General features: G+C 46.3%; 1 protein-coding gene across 1 annotated transcript in view; it reads left to right on the top strand.

The window, feature by feature from the left end:
- Positions 1-21,156, top strand: part of LOC147001199 (uncharacterized) — a 43,668-nt gene extending 22,512 nt beyond the window's left edge. Inside the window, exon 4 of the mRNA XM_085830243.1 lies at positions 20,308-21,156. Within this exon, the coding sequence (XP_085686369.1) occupies positions 20,308-20,461 (154 nt within the window). The 3' untranslated portion in view covers positions 20,462-21,156. The remainder of the gene's footprint in view (positions 1-20,307) is intronic.
- The last annotated feature ends 3,171 nt before the right edge of the window (positions 21,157-24,327 follow it).

Raw genomic sequence — 24,327 nt, 5'->3', positions numbered from 1 at the left:
AGGAAGTTTTTCTTCTAGGATTTGGTTGTCAATACTTTCTGAGACTTTGAGTGAGGATTCTCCTTCCTCTCTTCCTAAGTATTCTTATGTTTAGTCCTTTTACAGTGTCTTGGATTTCCATGATATTTTATATCAGGAAGATTTAGACTTAACATTTTCATTGTCTGATTTACCCATTCCTTCTATTGCTTATTCAATGATTGAGATTTTTCTTCCATGTCTGTGTTCTGTGGGTGAACCTTGCCTCTGTAGTTCCTTTTTGCAGTCCTAATTTTTTTTTTTTTTTTTTTTTTTTTTTTGGTTTTTTCGAGGCAGGGTTTCTCTGTATAGTCCTGGCTGTCCTGGAACTCACTTTGTAGACCAGGCTGGCCTCGAACTCAGAAATCCACCTGCCTCTGCCTCCCAAGTGCTGGGATTAAAGGTGTGCGCCACCACACCCGGCTTAGTCCTAAATTTTTATTTCCACTATTTCCTAAGATTTAGTTTTCTTTTTTGTTTCTATTTCCACTTTTCTGTATTGAATAGTTTGTTTACCTCACCCTTTGGTGTGTTCTTTCTTGGCTTTATTTATAGGAATTTTGGCTTCCTCTACTTTTTGGTTTGTGTTTTCCTGGACTTCTTTGTGGAATTTATTGATTTCCTCCAATTTTTTTTTGTTTTCCTGGATTTCTCTAAGTGATTTGGTCATTTCCTCTTTAAGGAACTCTGTCATCTCCATACATTTGGGGTTATAGTGTTTTTCTTGTAATGTAGCTTTGTTGGAATATTTAAGACCTTCTTTGACAATATAAATGAGCTCAGAGTCATTAGCCAGAGAGTGATAAATGCTGGTCCTTATTACATTATCGAGTACCATTGTCATGGAATGGAATGGCGCTATCTAAGCTAAGTATTCAGCTTCGATTTAATCAGATGTGTGATTTATCCCAAGGTGTTCTTTCTCCTTACACTGGACGGGTAGCCAAGTGAGGCACTTTTTGAAAGAGTTACTTTTTGTGAGACACCTGTTTTTATCACTAACCTTGGAGTCACCATTAAAAAAAAAAAAGCTGATGGTGACAGGGTGAGCAACTTTGTAATTTTCCAGCGTGTATTTATTCATGTCAGGTGAATGAAGACAGACCAGATTGATAGATATGCAAATTGGGGTCTTTAGCTTGATCCAAGCAATATTGAATTTCTGATTTTGGAGATATGTCCAATGCACCTTCAGGGTTTAGTTAGCTCAGATGATTATGACACAGGCCATTGGCTGTAGTTGTGTGTCATGTGACAGATCACAGTAACTGATATTGCACACAGGAGCCAGGTCAAAGAGTATTGATTAAATGCCATTTTTTTCTGCCAGATACACACACACACACACACACACACACACACACACACACATATATATATATATATATATATATTCAATTATGTTTCAATTTTTCCTTTTTTAATTAATTTTTTTATTTATTTAAGTACATCCTGTTCCTGTCCCGTTGTGCACAGAGAGACAAGGCAGTCCTCTGCTACACATGTGCCTGGGGCAATGAGCCAGACCCTGGATGCTCCTTGGTTTTTGGCTGGGAGGTCTGAAGAGTCCAGGTTAGCTCACAGATTTGTTTTTCCTATCTGATTGCCATCCTCTTCACCCCCTGACGTCAGTACACTGACCTGTCCTTGTGTGACATTTCCCCCTACAACAATATATCAATATATAGATATATATCGATCTATATATTTCTATATCTATTCATCTCTATATCTTTATATCATCAATAGATCTTCAATCTATACATCTATATATCACCTATAAATCTGTATATCTACTTATCTATACATCTATATGTATATATCTATATATGTATACCCCTATCTATACACTATAGATCTATACCTATATCACTAAATCTATACATATATCATCTATATATTCATATATATATATATAAATCTATATATAAAGGTCTATATATCTTTAAATTTATATATATATATTTATCTATCTATCCATCTATCTATCGATAAGTCTGTCTATATGTTTAGCTTGATGTAGCCTTGCCTAAAAGAACTGTTACGTTCTAGGTTTTAGACGTTCTGTCTGCGAGGAAATAGTATGAGTAACATTTGATCTAATACCAGATCCCCGACTCTGGACCCATATTTTACGATAATTTGGGGATTATGATTATGTCATTTTTACCTTCTGTGGTCAATCAGTAAACACATCTAATGCCTGCAGCTGGCAAGAAGAAAGGTTGATGGCCTTTAAGTTCCGGGCCTTGGTGTCTTTGGAAGAGACCATGAAGGAGAGGAAAGAAGAAGGAGCAAAAAGGTCCCATGCGTGGATGGATTGGGAGAGCATGGCCAGGAGGGCTAGCCTAGGAGCATGAGCAGCCAGGCCAGAATATGGCAAGTGAGCCGGGCATGATGCCACTCGCCTTTAATCCCAACACTTGAGAAGCAGAGGCAGGCGGATTTCTGAGTTCTAGGCCAGCTTTGTCTACAAAGTGAGTTCCAGAAGAGCCAGGGCTATACAGAGAAACCCTTTCTCGAAAAAATCAAAAAAAAAAAAAAAAGAATATGGCGAGTGATATCTCACAGTTCTTAGTAAAGAAGTAGAGAAATTAGCATAGAGGAATGATATGTGCCCCATGATGGTGCTTTAATGCTTATAATCATTATTATTACTAATCATAATTATTATTTCTTATTTTATTATTTGATATTATTTCACATTATTATTGTTTAATATATTATTACATCATATTAATATTATTTCTTATTTTATTATTTCTTATCATTTCATATTATTTATTATTACTATTTCTTATTAGTTTATTATTCTCTTCTTTGATTATTATTTAATACCTCTATAATTTATGTGGTGGTAAGAAATCCACAAGTAATATTTACCACAACAACTTGGCTGTAAAAACCGCTTGTGCCCAATGACTGAAATGCAATTGAAAGTAAGATGTGATTTTGCCCACTTGTAACCTCAGAACCCAACAGACAAAACAGAAACATGGCCAACACTTATTTTCTTGTAATAAGAAACAGTTGGGCCCAGGGAATGTCTCTGTGCCTGTCTCTCAATGTTTCTATTAATCTAAAACTGCCCTAAAATAAAGTCAGTTAAAAATACATATGGGACCCAAGGAGCTGAAGGGGTTTGCTGCCCCATAGGACAAACAATATGAACCAACCAGTACCCCCAGAGCTCCCTGGGACTAAACCACCAACCAAAAAGAATCCCATGGCTCCAGCTGCATATGTAGCAGAGGATGGCCTAGTCAGTCATCAATGGGAGGAGAGGCCCTTGGTCCTGTGATGGTGCAATGCCCTAGTATAGGGGATTGCCTGGGCCAGGAAGCAGGAGTGTGTGGGTTGGGGAGCATAGAAAGGGGGGCAAGTGATAGGTGATTTTCAAAGGGGAAACAGGAAAGGGGATATTTGAAATATAAAATAATGAAAATATCTAATAAAAAATACATATGTGGACTGGTGGGGTGGCTCCATGCTTAAGAGTTCTTACTGTTCTTTGAGCAGATGCTAGTTCATTTCCTCCCGTGTTGAGAGGCTCGCAATCACTAGTAACTCCAGCTCTGGGGAATGGTGTGCCGTCTTCAGGCCTCAATGGGCACCTGCATTAACGTGCACATTTCCACACTAATGTGCACATATCTGTTAGGGAAGTGCATGGATTTTCTAGTCCAGATCTTGGATTTTTGGTCTTTGTCTGAATTCAGGGGTAATCCTTTGTAAAGCACTGAGTATTGAGTGCCTGCTTTGTTTATAGCTCCTGGTTAGGCACTGATGCAAGGTGATGAATGAAGTGATGCCCTCTTGACTTCATGGTGTCCAGTCTACCTGGCTGGGTGGGAGGAGGGCAGACACACAGACTCCACCACTATCCCGAGTCTGCAGAGCAAGGGGAGTCCTAGGTCCTCCTGCTCTTTAGAACAGACTCTGGGCCAAACCAGTGCTTGGTTCAGTAAGAACATTGCAAGTATGATCATTGCTGGGAATGGAGAGATTGCACCATAAGGGGAAACTGAGACAGTGCTGTAGCCTAGGAAGAGAAGTTGTGCTCGGGTGACAGGACTTTCCTATCCCATTCTGACTGCCACTTAGCTCTTGAGTCAATTACTAGCCTCCCTGTGAGCCCCATCTTCCCTCTCAAGAAAATGGAGGTAACACTGGGCCTCCCTCCTTGGTCTGTCCCGAGTATCTCAGGGTACAATGACAGCTTTGAGTGAGGTACAAGACTATTTAGGAACAGTCCCATAATACTGTTCACTGGGAAGAGGCCTCCAGTCCCCATATGGGGAACAGACAGGGAGGAAAGAGATGGCCTTCTGAGCTGGCTGTACAAGGTTGGCTAAGTTATATTCATGATGCCAACTGTGTGTATCTTTGACCAGATTGGTGACAGTAGTGTGCTGTCTGAGTTGGGACATATTTTTATTCCATGTGTATATTTTCTATCTGCCATTTTCTGACCAGCAAAGCACGTCTGGGCAATATGGGTTTTGAGGAAAAGGCCTGGCTCGGGTCACTCCTAATAAGTTCCACAGCAGGACCTTGGGTGCTCCTTTGAGCCTTCCCAAGCCCAGCCAGGATACTCTATCAAGCATCCTAATGACCAGAAAAGAAAAAGGTCTAGGAGCCACACACAGCTGCATCTGGATAGCCCAGTCACCTGAATCCATAGAGCAATGGCCATGACCATCACCCACATTGGCTTTGTGACAATGTTATTACAGCTGAGGGTGACCAGTATCTCACCAGGCTTCTGTTAATGGGGGATCATAGGAATTACACACACACAGAGAACATGCATACACAAATGCACACATAGTACACACGTGCATACTCACGTAAACACACACACAATCAGCTTTACTTGGGTACTTGGGGTACGTGAAGGGATGTTGTGAGCTCACCCAGGTGCCAGTGCCCTATATGACCTGTGGTCTTCTTTTCCATGGGCATGGTCTAGCAGCTTGTCGAGCCTGTGCATCATCCCCCAGTGGGTCTGATCCCTGCTCTGCCTTGGCCTCCACTTGGTCCTAGATAAGTCACCCCGAGGCCAATAGGCCTGCAGAGCATTAGAGCTGAGGATGAAAGGGTTGCCATTTGCAGAGACTGTGGGGACAGTCTCTTCAGAGATCTCAGAGGACAGGTCATGAAATGGAGGCTGAGAGGTAAGAAGAACCCTGTAAGTACCAGGATGAGCCAGGCCTACTTAACCATGAGGCCAGCAGCACCACCATTGTTTCTGAGATTATGCATGTGTCGTGGTTCTTTCTAATCCCAATGGCTGCTACCTCAAGAGGTCTGCAACATGCAGAGGCAAATGTCAAGCAGTACTTCTGTCCCTGGCTCTGGTAAATGCAGCTAGTTCCCTAGAGACTTAGACCAGCAGTTCCCAGCAAACCTAGGAGTGGCTGGGTCTCCCTCACCCCTACACCCAGCCCCAGACACCGAAGCTCCTATAGCATTCATAGAGGGATTTTAATGGCACCTGGTGTCCTCAGGACTTCCTCTGGGTGGAGTTCCTTTCTGGCCTTCATCTCCTGGAGGGAGAGGATATCTCCTGCTGCCTTTTTCTTCACTCCCCCACATTCCATAGACATTCTGTCCAGGTTGTAAGTAAGTCTGAAGGAGATAACCTGAAAGAGGCCCTTGTCTTCGGAAAGAGGGTCTTTGAGTCCCTTCAATCGAAAATAGACACAATGGAATATGGTGTGCACTGCTGGGGCTAAAGAGAGCAGTTCTTGAGTCTATATGACTGAATGTCAACTGCATATGTACCTCCAGGCCCCAGGGTCCTCGACTCCAGATGCCATCCATGCACAAGTGTATGGTAGGGTCCAGTCAAGCCTGGAAACTGATGTCTGGAAGCTGGAGCAGACAAAGAGGTCAGAGGAGTACAAGTTCTAGCCTATAGTGCCTCTTCTCATCCTGAGGCCCTTGGATGCTTTGGTGTACACCCAGTGACTCCTCTGTAGCCACACACACCTCGGCACTGAATGAGGAGAGTCTGGGTCAGATAATTCTTAATCTTATGTCAGAACTTTGCTATGGGGTCAGAAGTCAGAGGATGATCAGTAGAAAGATCCCTCTGATGATTGGCACCTCCACCATTCCCACCCACCTGCCTGTGGATGAAAGCATGTACAAGTCTGGGGCACAGCCTTCCTGCTAGCTGTCTACCTTGGCAGACAGTATGGCTATGCTCAGCATGTATTAAGAATATACACTGTCCCAAGTGATCTTGAGTGCTCTGGTTTCTAATGGCAAAGAAAAGCAAAGTAAAGCCTGGGCCTTGAACTCATTATAATATTGGAAAAAGTAAAGCTGGAAAGATGTTAGGCATAGAAGGTTGTATGTAGAGTCTTCCCTTTTCCTCAAAGTATTCCAGGAAGGCTAAGAGATGTGAGCTCGGAGAGAGCCTGAAGAAGGTGTGGGAGCAAAGGCCCAGTGGCAGCCATAGGGATGGATACAGAAGCAGTGGAGATATTCGTGGCCAGAGAGGATGGGAAGAAGGGTCATGCTGATGGGGTGCAGTGAATCTCTGCAGCTCAGAGCTCAATGTGTACTGAGTGACAGCTCTGCGGTAGTAGATAATGACCTACTCCCTTCCTCCCTAATTTCTCCACATGTTCCTGCTCTCTCTGGGCCATAGTGATTCACCTCTGAGCACAGTGAGGCTTCCTCTCAGCATCCATCTTTCCCGTCCACCAGTCAGCATATTCTCCATCTGCCGAAGTTTAGGGTCATTCGCTCAGCACATCTTCAGGCCAAGTCCATGCGTACTTGGTAAAGGTGGCTGGATGAATGAATGAGCAAAGGACTCATATTCCTGTGTGTAAGAATAGCGAGCTCCCAGGACAAATATCTTCCGGAGTCTTATGTAGTGCTCTGAGGAGTCCTCCTTCTAACCGCTCTTCCTCCTGGGCTATCACAGGAGCCAGGAGGGATGGGAGCCTCTGAGTAGTCAGTGAGGTAACACATCTCTGTGTTGGTGAAGGGGTGTTCGGGTGTGTGTGTGTCTGTAAACTTTACAACGTGTATGGTGTGAAGTGTGAGCCACTGCCTGAGGGTCCCTAACCCTCACACTCCTATTCCCAAGCAGTAGGCATGGACCTCCCAGGATACCTGCCACCATGAGAGAAGGGGCCTTCCTCCTGAAACCCCAACCCTGTGTCTAGCAAGCCCTTGGTGCTTGGGCCCCTGTACTAGACCTGCCCCTCAGCAACAGGAGCCTCTGTGGTCCCTGGGCTGATGTTTGCCTGGCTACATCATTCCTTCCCTCCCCTCATTTCCTGTTTGAAGTACAGGAGTTAGGACGTCACTGACCCTACCCAGGGATGCTTCCAAATCACAGTGACCCCGGGCTCTTTACCAGCACAGAACACGGTTTTTAATGGCACTACACTAGGTGTGACCTGCAAGAGAAGATTTTCAGTTCGGTGGCTTCCCTCCTCACAGGGTGCTGTACTCAGATGGAGCTCATTGAGGAAGCCTGTGGTCTTTCACAGTAAAAGTCCTCTAATGTCCCCACCGAGCATTTGCCTGTGGTTCAGTTTGTCTGTCTCCTCATAGCTTCTGTTTCCTTTCATAGAAATAGGCTGTAAACTCCACACACAGGGACCTTCACTCTTGGTTTACAGCTAAGGAGACAGGACTCAGAGAAATCAAGGTAGCAAGAACATATGGCTAGAAGGGAAGGCTGTAGGCAGGGATTGACCCAGGGACTACCAAATCTGCATGTCCCATTGCAGCCTGACGAAGTAAACTGCAGTTCCTTTTAGAGAGGGACACACATAGGCTCATTCACAAGCAATGAGAGATATTCTACCATGCTCTATGCTAGGCCTGGCTCAGCACCCTTGGGTTACTGCTGGACCGTCCCAGGAGTGTTGGGTGCTGGCCACTGGCTAGGGCAGCCTCAGTCATTGACCATGCAGAACCAGTCTTAGAGGCCCCGTGCCATTCCCCTGGCTACTGGGGGAAGGCCATTGCTGGCTTCTTGGCCTGCAGCATCAGAACACTGTTGATATGACCTGTCATCCCAGCCAATCAGGAACCCATGTGTGAGTCATTACATAGCTGGCTCAGGGATCCAAAAGAACCTGCTGCATCAAGCCTGGTTCCAACATTCCAACCTGATCCTGGATGCTGAGCAGCAAGACAGAGAAGCCTATTCTGACTCCATCCCACAAGACATCCATCTGTAGAGGGACTGGGGGAACGAATTGGAGGCCTCTGCCCTTTCCTGCTTGCAGCAATGTCTTACATCTCCTTCAAAAGAGCACTTAAGGCATGCTGTGCTCCAGTAATTTCAGCAGACTGAAGAGTGTCTTGAGTTCAAGGCTGGACTGGGCTGTTTAGAAAGACTCTATCATAGCCAGATGGTGGTGAGGCTCTTCTTTAATCCCAGTACTCATGAGGCAGAGGTAGATGGATCTGTGTGAGTTCCAAGTGAGCCTGGTCTCAGAGGGAGTTTCAGGACAGCCAGGGCTACACAGAGAAAAGACTGTGTCACATGAAAATGTGAGGGGGAGGGAGAGGAGGGAGGGTAGGCTGGAGTTGGCTACGACTGTTGGTAGAATGCTTGCCTAAGATTCCCCGAAGTCTAAAGTCTATCCCTAAGTTCACCACAAAATGCATTCCTCCATGAGTCTCTCTAAAAAAGCTGAGGGGGGCTCAGTTGGCCCCTGGATAACTTGTCTTACCTTAGCCAAATTTGTGGGCCTATGAGCGGCCCCTCTGAGACCCGTAACTAGTGTCTGTTGGTAATTGGACAGCCGTTCTCTACCTTGTGCTGTGTTATAATCCCACTGAGGATGAGTCAAAGGAAATCCTTTGTCTATCTTGACCGGGGTCTGGACTGGCCAACTGGCCCCATCTCGGACGTTCTTCCGTGCCTCGAGGAGAATTCTTTCTCTCTCCTAGGTGGTGTACAGGGTTTGTAGGAGCTGTTGGGAACCATCCTAGGTGGGCTGGTGTGAGTACATCAGAGACTCTATCAACACTTTAAGCCCTGTAGGATTTTCTGAGAAAGGGGGGTGGTTTACTTTCCAGTTATAGAGATCACAGGAAGAAAAAGGCCAGTTTTGCAGAAGCTGTAGATCGTTCTGGCTGGCAGGGGGGAGCTCCAACAGCCCTAAGGGGAAGTGCCACCATAGAATCGGCTGGCCCCTCGCTGGGGGCTCCCCGCTGGCTTCTTGTTCCTGCTGAGGGACCTCCCTCCCCGATCCCTAGAACCGAAGGTGGAGCCATGGGAGCTGAGGGTTGGGGTACAGGTTGGAGAATCAGGGGATAAGGTGGTGGTAGAGAGTTGGGCCATTCAGGGGGCCACTCTATTTCTGGGTAGATTTTAGAAATGGCCGCTGGCTGCAGCGGAGTAGATTTTTCACTGGCTTCTACAGGTAGTAGTTTCGATTTCCCCTTCTCAGCATTCTCTCAGACCATCAAAACCTTGGTACATGGACGTACTGGTGGGAGAAATGGACGAACCCATGCAGGCAGAAATCGCGCTAAATCTTCCCACACTGTGATGTACAGTTGCTGGTCCGGGTGCGATCCTGGTCCTTCCTGAAAAACAACGGCCTTTACGGCCCTAATGGTGGGGAGATCAAACGTTCCTTTGGGAGGCCAACCCACCCCAAAAATGGGCCATTCCGAGGTACAGTAAGTCTGCCAAGGTTTCTTCTTAACTCTTGCTGATAGATTTCGTCCTCTTGCCCTAACGTGTGTCCAATGGTCCTCAGTCAAAGATAATGGGGTTGAGACAGTCTGTCCCATGACAAAAATCAGAAACAAAGACAAAATGAAGACAGAGACAAGGGACACCAGAACGTCCAAGCACACTCTTCCCTGCCTGGAACTATACAACCAGCCAAACGCTACCTCTGATGGGGTGGGTTTCCGTGTCCACTCTTGCTCGGCAGAAAGAGCACCTGATCTTCCTCACTCTGCCAGAGGACAGCCAGGTCATCCCGGCTGTCCCTAACCCTGAGCACTTCCTCCAGGGTCACCCTTGGAATGTCTTCCCAGGATTGCAGCTTGTGGACTCAGGACATCTCCTTCCACAGCCACTGGACTCACACGGACCTCAGCGGTAGTTGCCAGAATACTAAAACTGGAAAACCGAGACACAAATTCAGCAGCACCGCACTCAGACACACCAAACTCACACAGACATACCTCAAAGGGATATTCTTGGGGTTCTGGGCGCTTCCAAATCCCGGACAAGCCCCTAAATGTAGGACACCCCCATATAGCGACCCCCACTCTAATCCAGGGATAGGGTGCACCCACGAACACGCAAGAATCCTTCTTGTTGCAATACACATGAGACTTTATTGGAATATCTCTGGGCCGACATGTACCTTACACAGACGGCAGGGGAGTCAACTCAGAGTCTCCAGAACTAGGGGGGTTCTTATGAAAGAAAACGGGATAGGAGTGCAAGGAATTTCAACAAAGGTATGGGATTGGCTCATTCAAACATTAACAGTAAGATTACATGTCAGCCAAAGGGCATCATGACCTTGTTCCTGTGGGCTGGGGGCTTATCTTTGTTCACATAGCAACCAGTTTATGTATGACATTACCCCGGCGCCAAAGGGCAGTAGACAGAGGGGAGGTTCTGGCCAGATGGTGTCAACTCAGACAAGATAGCCTTGCCTGTGTCCTTGCATTCTTTTTCATCTTTACAGAAGAGCCCTGCCCTGGCATCTGGGCTCCTAGACAACTCTTTACATGAATCACAAGTTACAAAATCTCATTTTCCTTCACTAGCTGAAGCATGTGAGATGGTTTACCACTCACTGGAGGCTCTGTCATCTTCCAAAATCCCCTCTTGGCCTTCAGTTTTGACTCTAAATTCCATCTTCTTGGCCAGAGCACCTAGTTGTCCTGCCTAGGAATGTGCATTTGTAGTGCAGAGCACTCGAGAGTAGGGACCAAAATCCAGCATGACTCAAGCATCTATACTTCAAGAACCCAAGAGACTGGAAAACACTGAAGCAGGTCCTAACTGTCTGCTCAAGTATGGGCTTCTCTGGTGATACACTCTCCCAGGTGAAGGGGTGTATCTGTCAAGAAAGAGGCTAAGGTGGGTGTAGGGGGCTTTCTGCTTCTGGGAGCCTGCTTTCTTGTCCTTCTTGGAGGGTTATTTGGCTAGCTTGCTATATGATTGTTGGTCCTTTGTCCCAAGTGTCTGTACTGAATCCTTGTCCCCTTTGGAGGGGAATAGGGGTCACTGTCACTGACTGCAGTGGCTGAGAGTTCCTATGGCTCAGGGCTAGCTGCTGGATATTGAAGAGTCTCAGCAGCACTTAGCATTGTAAAGGTGTGTTTTCCCATCTGGGTGTAGTGGAACATGGCAGGGCAGGAGGACTATGCTCCATGGAGTCCCTCCATGACTGAGGCTTCTTTACATAGAGCCCTTCTTTACTGGAGTTTTAGAAAAGGGTCAATCCTACCCTCTCTTCCTCCTTATCTCATACTGTTTATGCCATTGGTCCCAGGTGCTTAAGATGGCCAGACACATTCCCATTGTCACAACCCATTCTTTGAATGACATTGCATGCAGGAGCAGATCTTCAAGCCATTGCTCCTCAGAACCAGGTCCTAAGGATCAGACCCTTCCTTTTCCCTTTTCTACATCCCATGAACCCTCAACACCTCAGGGATAGCCCTGAAACATGGATTGAATTTTCCCGGGTGATCTCCATCCTCCTGATGCTTACGCCTTGTTCTTTGATCCACAGAGGGTCACTTGGGATCTGCTTGGATGTGAGCTATGTCAAAATTCTTCCTGCCTCCAAATTAGTATTAGTACATCCTGAGAACAAGGCCATCTGTCTCTGTGTGTGTGTATGTGTGTTTATGTGTGTGTGTGTGTGTGTGTGTGTGTGTACTATAACCACAACAGCAAGAATGTCCAAAACCAATGCAAAGCATGAATTCTAATTAGCAGCCTGATAACAGGGAGGAGGCAAAGGCTGGGCAGAGGCACAGCCCTGTGTTCTGGAGCTCCTACCTCCGAAATATTTGGTAAGGAGCAGATCTTCAAGCCATTGGGAAGGGCATGAGAAATAAGGGAAATGAAGCCTCTCCTCCAACACCTCCAAGGCTGTCTGCACTGCAGCCTCCTCCTGGCAGGTTTTTGCAGAGAGGGTACAAGGAGTTTGGCATTCTAGTAGCATCTGTTAGATGATAGATCACAGACACAGCAGTGATGTGTGTTCAATGAGGTGGGTGGATGCTGCGTTCATGAGCTGGAAACCAAGGGTCTGTGGCAAGGCAGTGGGGTCCAGGGCTGTTGATCATGAAGAGGAGCCACAAGCACAGGGCTAGCTATGGTGGCAATGCAGCTGTTTCCACATTGCCCTCTCTGGGACTGTCATACCAGCACAATCCCATACCTGGGTATCCTGGAGTCAGGTCCTGGCTCACTTAGGAGAGGTTCTGCAGCTCTCTGATGGTCAGTTCTCTGGTTAGCAAGATGTATCTGATGGGTGACATTTCTAAGTGAACTCCAGGCCAGAGACACATTGTAAGTTTCCCTGTGTGAATGGCTCAGTGGTGAGGGCCTTGGAGCTACATGGCTTCACCGGGTCTAGATCTTTTCTCTTCAATACTAGTATTTGAGCAGAGGACCCCACACCTCCCATCTTGAACCAACCTGGCTTCTCTACCTTTTACCTGCTACCACCCCAAACTCTGCCCTCTTTTCTGGGGTCTCCTGTTCACATTGTTTCACAGTTTTGTCTCCTGCCTGAGGGTCTCCTGAGGGCCTGCCTCTGACAGTAACATCCTAGTAGTCACCTCCTGGGCTCAGCTCATTGTTCCTTCGTCTAGGTACTCCAGTTCCCTTCTCCCTCCCATGCCCTCCTTTTCCCTCTCCCTCATTTCTTCCTTCCTTCCCTCCCCTTTTCCTTCCTTCCTCCTCCCCTCCTTCCTCCCTTTCTTCTGTATCAGTATTCCTGGATTGTCCCCAGACATCTCTTTTTGTACCTCTTTTCCTGCTCCACTAAGGGATTCTTTGGACCAACCATCACCAGGTGTACCACCCTCCAACTGTTGGCTGCCCTATTCTTACCTACACCTCCGTGTTCCCAGGGTGGCTTCAACTTTACATGTGTTTTCTTAATTGAGTTTCCAAAATGAATTACCTACAATAAAGCCAGGACATTTCTATCCCTTCCCAAAGAGTCATGATATGGTCTTACTCTATGTTGGGGTGTGGATTAGAGCCCTGGGTAGTGGGATCCATGGAGAGCAGCTCATCTGTATGCTTATACTAGGCCTGCGGTGACCCCTCAGCCACCAGTAGTCGCCTTTGTCCTCTTAGTGCAGACTCTCTGTGGCTGGGGAAATTGGTATTGTGTGCTCCTCTTCAGAGATGGATGTAGCTAGCTTCTGAGGATACTTCCAGCTAGCACTGGCCACCCTGTCAAGCTCAATGTCCAGTGAGCAAGGGAGAGGTTGGCTGACCCGTGGTTGAAGCCCAGGCTGTAGGTGATAAGGAAAGAGGACAATAAACCGTGGTAGAAGCAAGGCTGTGAGATAGGAAGTGCATGTAGCAAGAAAAGAGAGGATCTGACAGTAAGCCATCACCAGGGGACTCAAGAGAGCCTTCACCCCTGTATGCAGGTCCTCTAGGACCCTAGTTCTGCGTTTCGGTTGTTTTTTGTTTTCGAGACAGGGTCCTCTCTCTGTAATCCAGGCTGGCATGGAGCTCAAAGTTATCTGGCTGCCTCTGCTTTCTGACTGCTGGGATTAGAGCTGTGTGCCAGCGTGAAGGCTCTGTCTCTATTTCTTGTTCCTGAAGCCCCTCCCAGACAGGCCTTAGCTTATAGTGTCCTATCAACTCAGAGGTTCTTAGACATGCCACCAGTCAAGAGTTAGAGGCTGGGTGACTATGATTTGGGGATTCTTCTTCTTTGAGTAGAAAATGAAATCTAAGGGGAATGGAATCCTGGAGAGAGGGCTCTTGCTGTTCTGGCAGAGGACCCCAGTTCAGTCCTGTTCCCTACACCCACATGGTGGCTCAAAACTTCTGTAACTCCAGTTCCAGGGATCCGACATACTACTCAGGCCTTTGCAGGTACCAGGCAACCTCAGAATGTATTATATAAAAAGAAAATCATTTGTAACATACTATATAGATAAATATTTTTAAAGCTTTGAAAGAGAAAAAAGGAAAAGAACACATGTACACATTTTGACATCTTAAAACTGTAAATGACGTTTTATCACAGCACTAGGGAGGCAGAGTCAGGGGCATTTCTGAGTTCGAGACCAGCCTCATCTACAAAGTGAGTTTCAGGACAGCCAGGGCTATACAGATAAACCCTGTCTCAAAAAACAAAACAACAAAAAACCAAAGAAACAAAACAAAAAAAAATCTACAAAAGAGCCAGGCTTTGTGGCTCACACCTGTGACTGCTAGACAGGGGAGGCAGGAAGGTAAGGGTGCAGGTTGTCCTCAGCTACGTAGTAAGTTTGAAGTCAGAGTGAGCTACTGTGGGGAGCAGATGTGGCAGCAGTCCCAAGATGGTGCCTAGGACTGCAGCCAAATCTTATGACTTGCCCCTGACTTCCTCATACACCTGAAAATAAGCCATGACCATTGTGAGAACTGCGCAGGCGCACCATGATGCAAGATCAGACCATATGACGAGTGATGATTCTGGCCAATGGACTGCTGTTATGTGGACTGTGCTGATGGGGTGTGGATGAGGGGTTATATAAGGGATTGCGATTGGGGGCAAGGATATACACAAGAGACTATTCCTGGAGGGAGATTCATGCATGCATGTTGAAAGGTTCCTGAATAAACTGCTTTGAGAAGAATGTAGTGTCATCACTTCTTTCTGCTGGTCGGAATCGGAGGCGACCAATGGTGGCCCATACGGGGACGTTCAGAACTCATCACAGTCTGGGCAGCTAGCTGGTAAGGTTCCCGGGTAAGTGGGACAATTTAAGTTCTTGGATTGAGACTATAAGTTTCCCGGTTTGGGTACAAGTTAAGGTTCCCGTTTTTGGGACAAGTTAAGGTTCCTGGTTTTGGGACAAGTTGCACCAAGCACCATGGGGAATTCAACCTCAGGTCAAACAGTTAGCCAAGCCCTTAAGGACTTGCTGAAAGTGAAAGGAATCAGGCTGAAAAAGGAGACCCTGTAGAACTTTTTAAAAGTAGTGGATCAGGTCGCTCCTTGGTTCTCTGTATCAGGACTTCTTACAGGGCTCAGGTGGGAGAAGTTAGAGAAGGACTTGAAGTTTGCAGAAGAACAGGGAGTTCTTGCTAAAGGGGTGCTGCCAGTGTGGAGTAGAACTCCAAAAGGGCAATGAGGCACTGAATCAGGTGAGAGAGGCGCGATCCCAAAAGTCAGAGGCAGAAGGAAGTTCTAGTGATGGGGATATGTCTGAGGACAATCTGGAGAGCATAGCTGACAGTCTAGAGAAACTAAAAATGAAGGTAGAACCTTCAGGGCCAGGGCCGCTGTGGCAGCCTCCGTGAGCCCCTGACAGAGGATCTGGGCATAGTCTGCATTTAGAAACCTGGAGGGAACTGGGAGCCCAGTGCTTTCCTGTATTTAAGGATGCACAGGGAGGTCATTATCATGAGCCACTTGATTGGAAGATTGTTCAAAGATTAGTGTAAGGAGTTCGTACTTATGGTGTCAGTGCTGCTTTTGTAAGAGTGCAGTTAGAGAACCTGCACCGCTACTGCATGACTCCAAGCAATTGGCAGAATCTGGCTCATGCCTGATTGTCACCAGGCCAATATTTAGACTGGACGGCATTTTTCATTGAGGTTGCTGCTGAGCATGCAGCAATAAATGCTGGCAATGGCCAGGCAGCCTGGGATCAAGACATGCTGCTGGGACAAGGGAGATTTGTAGCGGCTCAAACTAATTATCCCATCCAAGTGTACTTCTTGACTGGTTGTTGGAAGGGCCCTGACCCAGTGTTGGTTTGGGAGAGAGGGTCTGTTTGTGTGTTTCCCCAGGATCACCAACTACTGCTGTGGATCCCAGAGAGGCTGACCAGAGCAATTCAGGGCAATCAGAGCAATGAGGACGTGGATATTCCTGTGGCTGGGAATGGTCCCGCTAGTGAGAACTGAAGAGCTACATTGGGGAATTATTTCTGTGTTCCTGAAAACCATGCCGTTGACGCATTTGGCACAGGTGTTTCCTCAATTCTTTACATCTAATGCTTTGCTACAATTGCCTTTTTTTTATCATGGGATGGAGAGATAGCTCCAGTGAGGGAATCTATGCTGCTTCAGCTAAGGGGATTGTTGTGTTTTCAGATGATTCAAAATATTTCACAGATGAGTGATTGTGTTCAGCTGTATCTACTAAAGCTGTTGCTACCTGGATTTGAGGGTTGTGGCCTGCCAGAATATCCAAGGGCAATAGCACCTATCTAACCTAGATGGGCCCCTTTTTTGTAGGAGCGTTCGTGATTCCCTTCCACCTTGGACCGGCTGTCAATCTAGAAAAGTACCTTGGGCAGTGAAGAATTATTTTTCATTTTCCCCTTATATAGGTACAGTCCATAATAGTTCCTTTTCAGGGTCTAATTGGACATATCAAAATCCAGCTCAAGTAGGAGCTAGTAATCCTTTTAATATATGGTGTTAGGTGGGGTGAATGGTAGTTGCACTGATCTTTCCCCCTTAAGCATGGTGGCGAGAGGGGCCTGGGGCAATGCAAGTTTTAATTGGAATGGACTAATGTGTTTAAAACTTCTGTATTTCAATTTGCTGGAGGGAGGAATGCTTCTTTTCAGGCTATGCCTGTTTGTATGTGGCCTCCTTTTGTGTTTATTGTTTATAATGGTAGTTATGAGAATAATGTTGTTAATTGTAGTAGTGATATTTGTTATTATAGTATGTGCTGGAATGCATCTAAATATCATTTAGCTGTTGTGACTAGGATGCCTCGCTTTGAACCTTTGCCTGTTCAGGCTCCTTCTGCTATGACTTTGTTTGGACCTAAGAGGGATTTTTGGCGTTGCTGCAGCCATTGTCACTGCTGTAGCAATCTCTGCCACTGCAGCCACCAGTGCGGCCATATCCCTTACAAACTGCCGTGGCTGTGAATAATTTAACCGTTGGAGTTGCAGAAGCTTTGGATTGCTGACCGCTGTCTCCCGCTTGAAAGAGTGAGCCAGAATTGATGGACTTGCCCTGTGTTTGATATTATTCAGCATCCTGGCCTTCTGGTGCACCTGCCGCAAGCAGAGTCATCAGTGCAGAGCCCAAGCCTTTATGATACAGGCTTTTGCGCCAGCCAAAACAGGACAATCTCCTCATGTGTGGCTTGGCATGCTAGAGAAGTAGTCAATGACGGGTAAGACTTCCTGGGCATGTCACCAACCTAAGACAGGGATCAAACCAATGCTTTTTGTCTCCCGATGATGGGTAAGGGGCATTGCCACAGGGTGCGACATAAGACAGACATTCTCTCTGCCAATAAGTACAGAAGGGGGAGATGTGGGGAGTGGGTGTCACAGCAGTCCCAAGATGGCGCCCGGGACTGCAGCCAAGTCTTACGACTTGCACCCAACTTCCTCATACACCTGAAAATAAGCCACGACCATCATGAGAACTGCGTAGGTGCACCATCATTCAAGATCAGACCATATGACGAGTGATGATTCTGGCCAATGGACTGCTCTTACGTGGACTGGGCTGATGGCGCATGGTTGAGGGGCTATATAAGGGATTGCGATTGGGGGCAAGGAGATACACAAGAGACTATTCGTGGAGAGAGATTCATGCATTCATGTTGAAAGGTTCCTGAATAAACTGCTTTGAGAAGAACGTAGTGTCATCGCTCTTTCTAGCTACATGAGACCCTATCTCATAAAACAAACAAACAAATAAAATTACAAAGGAAAACACGACAGAAAGTCCTACAAGGTACCTGTCCATTCAGCCAATTCCCCACTTAAACTTTACCTTTCCAGTAAGTTCTTCCACAGGAGGCCTCCACTCACAAACCCATCAGACTTGTTCTCATAGATGGCATCAATCACCACATGCCCTTGTGCATAATCTTCCATTTGAAGATCTCTCTCTGTCTCTCGGTCTCTCTCTCTCCCCCCCCCCCGGTCTATGTTTGTGTGTATGTCTTTCAGAGAGAGACAATGTTTCTCTGTGTAGTCCTGGCTATCCTAGAACTTGCTCTGTAGCCCAGGGTAGCCTTCATTGAACTCCTATCTGTCTGCACTGTCACTGAGTGATGGGGTTAAAGGCATGCACCACTATTGGACTTCCTGTTCTCTTTCTTTTAATATAACTTTGTTAGACAGAGTCTCATGTAGCTCAGGCTGGCCATGAACTTGTTATATAGTCATAGATGACCTTGAACTCCTGATAATCCTGCCTCTACCGTCCAGTTCTGGAGTTACAGATGTGTGGCACCTGACTACATGAGTTGATGATTATTTCTGATCAAGATACTGTGGACATTTGAGTTGGTTGTTTGTACAGGGGAGGGCATGTTTAGGTAAGTAAATGTGTTCTTTGAAAGGCAATATCAAGGTGCCATATGTCTGTGTTGGACAAGGAACTTTAAATATCTCCTAGTCCTGTGAATAAGTAAATAAAATATGTACATAGAATGCTAACATCCTGGGAAAGAGGTGATGAAGACGGGCGGTGGCAGGTAATATTGAGTGCATGTCTCATCTTCCTTAACAGGACCTAGCACGTAGTGCTTAGAATTCATAAGCCTCTGAGCACTTCAGAGTGGTTTCCTTTGGGACTTGGGTAGAGGAGACTCACCCACACTAGTTCTTCTACACATTTCAAAAATAACTGAGCTATACAGGTGTGTTACTGTGAAAGAAAGAAATCAAAATTGAGGTAGGGAAGTGAACGAGTATTAATGGCCAATGGCCAATCACTGCAGGATCTCACACTTGGACCTTGTAGAAGACTGTAGTGTGGTGTGCTGGCCAATGAAGCACAGTCCTGAATTTCCATGGGGGCTGTTTCAGCTGTTAACATTCACATGGACATTCACCAACTGATTGATACTAATTCTAGATCTCCCTGGCAGAACAATATCTCATAGGCATAATAAAGAGTGGGGACTCCCATAAGGTTCCAGGTGTCTCTTCTAGGGTTAAAAATAGCATGGCATGTGCTGATAACTTCTCCCAGTATTGTATGGAGGGGGATAAGGAGGTCTTGGGGGGGGGTCTAGAAACCCCCTATCAACATGCTTCAAAGCTTTAATACCTGGGTCCCCATGAAACCCTACATACCCAGATTAACCCAGAAATCTGGGTAAGAATGGGGTTTTTAAATGTCATTTATAAAATTAAGGTTGCTGATAAATGAAGTTGAACTTTGAAGGGCTAAAGCCATGTTCCTGTTCTCTGGTATCATCCCTGAGTCCACTCAGGATGGGTGTCAACCTAGTTCTAAATTTACCCTAGCTGTGTTAGGTAGGAATGTGAACCACTAACATCTGCCTATGCAGGCAGGATTTATTTACTATGCAGCATCAGCAAATGTATCTGTGACAAGGAAACAAACACACCGGGTCCCCCACGAGAAAAAGAACGAGCTGTTCAAAGCGAAGAGTCAGGATTGGGTCCATGAGACCCCTTTACCCCAAGCTGATGAGCTGAGGGGTTTGTCTCAATCCTGCCTCTTGTGTAACCCTTACAGGACATTTGACAAAGCTTCATTCCACTGATTTTGGCTTGCCTCTCCCTGTCTCCTTATACCATGATTCTGCATGCATGCTCCAAGTAGACTGTATTTAGCTATAAAAAGATATTCTTTCTGTCTTTCCTAGAGTGTTCTGGGTTTTGCCATGTTATATACAGCCATTTTGTACCTCCTGAGGAGAGCCATCCTGGAAATACTAAAAGCCAGAGCTTGCACTATCATGGTCTTGAGTTCTTCTGGCCCAGAAGATCTCAACCTTTGTTATCATAACCCCTTTGACAATGGAATGACCCTTTCAAAGGGAGTCACCTAAGACCCTCCTGCATATCACATATTTACATTATGATTCATAACCATAGCAAAATTACAGTTATGATGTAGCAACGAAAATGACTTTATAGCTGGGAGTTCACCACAACATGAGGAACTGTATTAAGGGGCTGCAGCTTTAGGAAGGCTGAGATCCTCTGCTGTGATGGATGGCACTGGACATACAGCAGATATTGCTTAGCCAGCATGGTGGTAGAGTGTGATAGGAAGCCAGACATGGAGTTTCAGTTATCCACAGCTTACCTTGTGTCTTGGCCTTGCAGGTTTAGTCTCCACTGCCAGCTGCCATGGGCAAGCAGAACAGCAAGCTGGGTCCTGAGGTGCTGCAGGACCTGCGGAAACACAGGGAGTTCACCAACCATGAGCTTCAGGAGTGGTAGAAGGGCTTCCTCAATGGGTGTTCCACTGGCCACCTGACCGTGGACAATTTCAAGATCTAGGCCAAATTCTACCCCTACAGAGACACCTCCAAGTTCGCTGAACATGTCTTCCACACGTTTGACACCAACAGTGATAGCACCATCAACTTCCGAGTGTTCATCATTGCTCTGATCATGACCTCTTGGGACAAGCTGAAACAGAAGGTCAAGTGGGCCTTCAGCATGTACGACCTAGACAGCAATGGCTACATCAGCTGCAGTGAAATGCTGGAGATAGTGCAGGTACCTGCACTTGACAGGGCCTGGCGCATGGGGAGTCAGGGATCCAGGACCCCCATCCCCGGCCCCATACACCAGGTCATTCCTCTGCCCACTTGCTACCTGGTATACTAAAGGACTGCATGTCTGCAGAGAATAATGATAAAAGCTAAGCATCTATCGATTGCTTGCTGGAAATCAGGCCCCAGCTGAGCTCATCCATCAGGTTTATTCACACAATTCTATAAAACGGGTCTTTTTTTTTTAACCTCTAATAAGATCTGAGGCTCAGATAGGTGATTAAGAATTGTCAAAGCAAGAACTGGGAAAATGGCTCAGTGGGGAAGAACACTTGATACTCAGCATGAGGACCTGAGTTCTGAATCCCAACACCCACGGAAAAGGCAGGAGTGGCTGAGCATGCCCGAAACCCTAGAACTAGGGGACAAGTGAGTCCCAGAACCTTGCTGAGCAGGCAACCTAGCTAAAATGATAAGCCCCGGCCGGGTTCAGTGATAGAGAAAGGGAATCTTGTGAACACCGGTATTCCTGTTTGGCCTCTGCATGGGTGTGTGATCATCTACACACATATGTATAACATACACACACACTAGCTGTCTATAGGGCTTCCTATAGAAATCAGAACGGCACAGTAAAGGATGAGTCAGCAGTCAGTCCTTCACAGGAGCAATGCTTATGTGCACCCTGCATCCTTCCTACTCCATGCTCTAAACCATCTCTGTATTTGGTCCAGTGAGCTGACTCTGTGGGTAAAGGTGCTTGCTACCAAGCCTGGCAGCCTGGCTTTGATCCCTAAGACCCACATGGTAGGAAAAGAGAACCAGCTTCCACAAGTTGTCCTCTGAATTGGTCGTGAGGTCATCTCCCTCAAATAAATAATTACATACATCCATAAAATAAGTAAAGTAATTATATACAGTGCCTAATACAATGGCTATAGATGTTAATAATAATTTGTATTATTTGGGAAATAACAAGAAACTGTGTACCTCCAGTTTCGTTTTCTAGACTATTTTCCACCTGTATTTTGTTGAATCTGCAGATTCAGGACCCATGGGTGGGCAGGGATCAATGGATTTCCCCTTTGACCTTCCCTCAAGGATTTCCCAGCTCCCCACCAAAGACCTTCCTTTCAGACAGATGCTTTCCCCCACAACCTCCCCTCTACTCAGAACCAAGGAGCCCTACATTCTTCCATGCCCCAGCTGTATCCTGTGCTCTTGAACATCACTTAAACTTTCCTGGCTCCCTTTACCCAGCACCTTGTTTGTGAGACTTGTTCTGATGAGAGAAGGGTCCTGACTCTGCCCTGTCATTGCTCCTTGGTTAGCTGAGCAAGGACCGTAACTCACCCTCCGTCCTCCAGAGCACACTCACAGATGCCCCTTTGCAGGCCATCTACAAGATGGTGTCCTCCGTGATGAAGATGCCTGAGGACAAGTCCATGCCCGAGAATCAAACAGACAAGATCTTCAGGCAGATGGAAACAAGCAATGAAGGTAGGAAACATGGTAGGAGTGAGCAGGTGGAGTGGGAAGAGGGGATTTGAAGAGGGGGTGAGGGTACGGAGAGGGGAGTAGGTGAGCCTGTGAAACTGTTGATGGCACAGAGGTTTTTGGTATACACTCTCTGCCCTATGCAGGCCTGCCCTTTTCCAGCCCACTTGATTCAGCTCTGATAGAGGTTGGAGGAAGTTTGGAAGCAAGATGGACTCCTGAGCCCTCCTGGAGGTTCTAGCCAAAATCACCTGTTCTATTTCACTCAGTGGATTTTTAAGAGTTATTTTATTATTTCAATTGTGGGCATGTGTGTGAGAGAGAAAGACTACATGCATTTGCATATATGCATGCAGGTGCCTGTGGAGGCCCAGAGCAAGATATTGGATCTCCTGAAGCTGGAGTTACTGGCAGTTGTAAGCCCTGGTACTTGGATGCTGTGAACCAAACTCTGATCCCAGCAGAAGTGGTAAGTGCTCTAACCATTGAGTTTCTCTCCAGCCACACCTCATCCACTTTGAGCTTAGACCAGGCCAAACTCAATAAAATGCACTCAGCACGTGGGACAATTATTACTAAAATGCCTTTGTACACACAGTTCCTGCATCTGGACTCCTCTTCCCCGTTTGAATGGAAAACTCCTACTGACCCTGTGAAACCTTGTCTCTCTGTCTCATTTGTGTAGCCTTCGATGTCCCCCATATCTCCTTCTTAGTCTTACTAGCTACCAGTCAGTAAGAACTATATATGCCTTCCATTTGGAGGCTCTATTATATGTTCTTTGTGGTTCACATATTTTTAATGGCCATGCTGGCCTAATTAGGGTCAGATCACTAGTCCTGTTTCCCACTAGGTATTAAAACCACTAGTCTCCAAAAGTTTAAGTGGTCCAGTCATGATGGTTCAACTTTCCAATCCCAGCACTAGAGGAGCTAAGGCAGAAGAATCTCAAATTTTAGGCCACCTTTGGCTCCCTAGGAACACCCTGTCTCATAGAATGAATGAAGAGGCCTAAGTAGCTTGTTCTAGGTCCAGTAACTGACAAGGGACAGACTCAGGACTCAAACCCTGTGCTGCCTGACACAGAGCCCCTAGATACTGTCACCACTGCTTAGCTCTGTCCTCATCCAAATGGTGTGGGAAGCCTTGTCAGCTTCATCTCACGGTCCCCTTGACACCCAGCTTCTCTACACTAGACTTCCTTTTTCTGGGAGCCATTGAAGTTGACTGAATTGTTCCTATTGAAAGGCCCAGGAACAGTCTAACAAGTCTCGATTCCAAGATATTCAAGAGCCACCCTATGGTGCAACACTGAATGTGAGCTGAAAGAACCTAGTGGGGAAACCCCCACTCAATTCCTGATTCGACATGCACCCAAGAATCACGAACAGACGACCAACTTGAAGTAAGAACAGGAGGTAGTTTAATGGCGGAGCTCTGGGTCGAAATGTATCTCAGGGAGGAGACAGTGGATTTGACCATGAGGCTTGGAAGCTAGGGGTTTTTAAAGAAAAGGGGTGGTGCTGGGGGAGGAATTGGCGCGGTTTCACATGATTGGTTGATTTAAACATCAGCAGACTGTCAGAAGTGCAGGAGATAGGGAGGCAACAGGCCAGTCAGGACATGTAATGATGGGCCTGCCCGGGCATGTCCCGGCCTTTTCTGCTATTTTCTCAGCCCCAGGTTTCAAAGCTCACAAACAACTCTTTGGGCTATTTGACATACATTACATGAATCACAGATCTCAATTTTTAAAATTTTCTTTCATGAGCCTTAGATGGCAGTGGTGCACTACTCAATTGCTGCTTCTGCAGCCTGAAGGACTATTTTTCCACTGGGTGAATCTGTGGCTTCTGTTATGGACCTCCAATATCAGAATTCATGGATGGAAGAATTAATATGCTAGTGAGTGACCGAAAATACGTGGATCCAAAAATTGATATCAAGAAGATAGGGTGTTTCCCTCCCCCTTGTTTCTGTGGGAGTTCACTTACTAGGTTTCTCAGAGACTGTCTCATTTAGGAAAGACCCCTCAAAGTGTAGAATTTAGCCAAAAAACAGAAGCACCCCCAATGGTGTCACTAGTGCACGGAGCTCTGCTTTAACCTCTTGACACGGACTTCAGGGT

The sequence above is a fragment of the Mus caroli genome, unplaced genomic scaffold (assembly GCF_978045245.1).
Source record: "Mus caroli unplaced genomic scaffold, Mus_caroli_1 scaffold_14, whole genome shotgun sequence".
Lineage (NCBI taxonomy): Eukaryota > Metazoa > Chordata > Mammalia > Rodentia > Muridae > Mus > Mus caroli.
The sequence above is the reverse complement of the archived record's forward strand: the minus strand, read 5'-3'. Positions and strand labels throughout refer to the sequence as shown.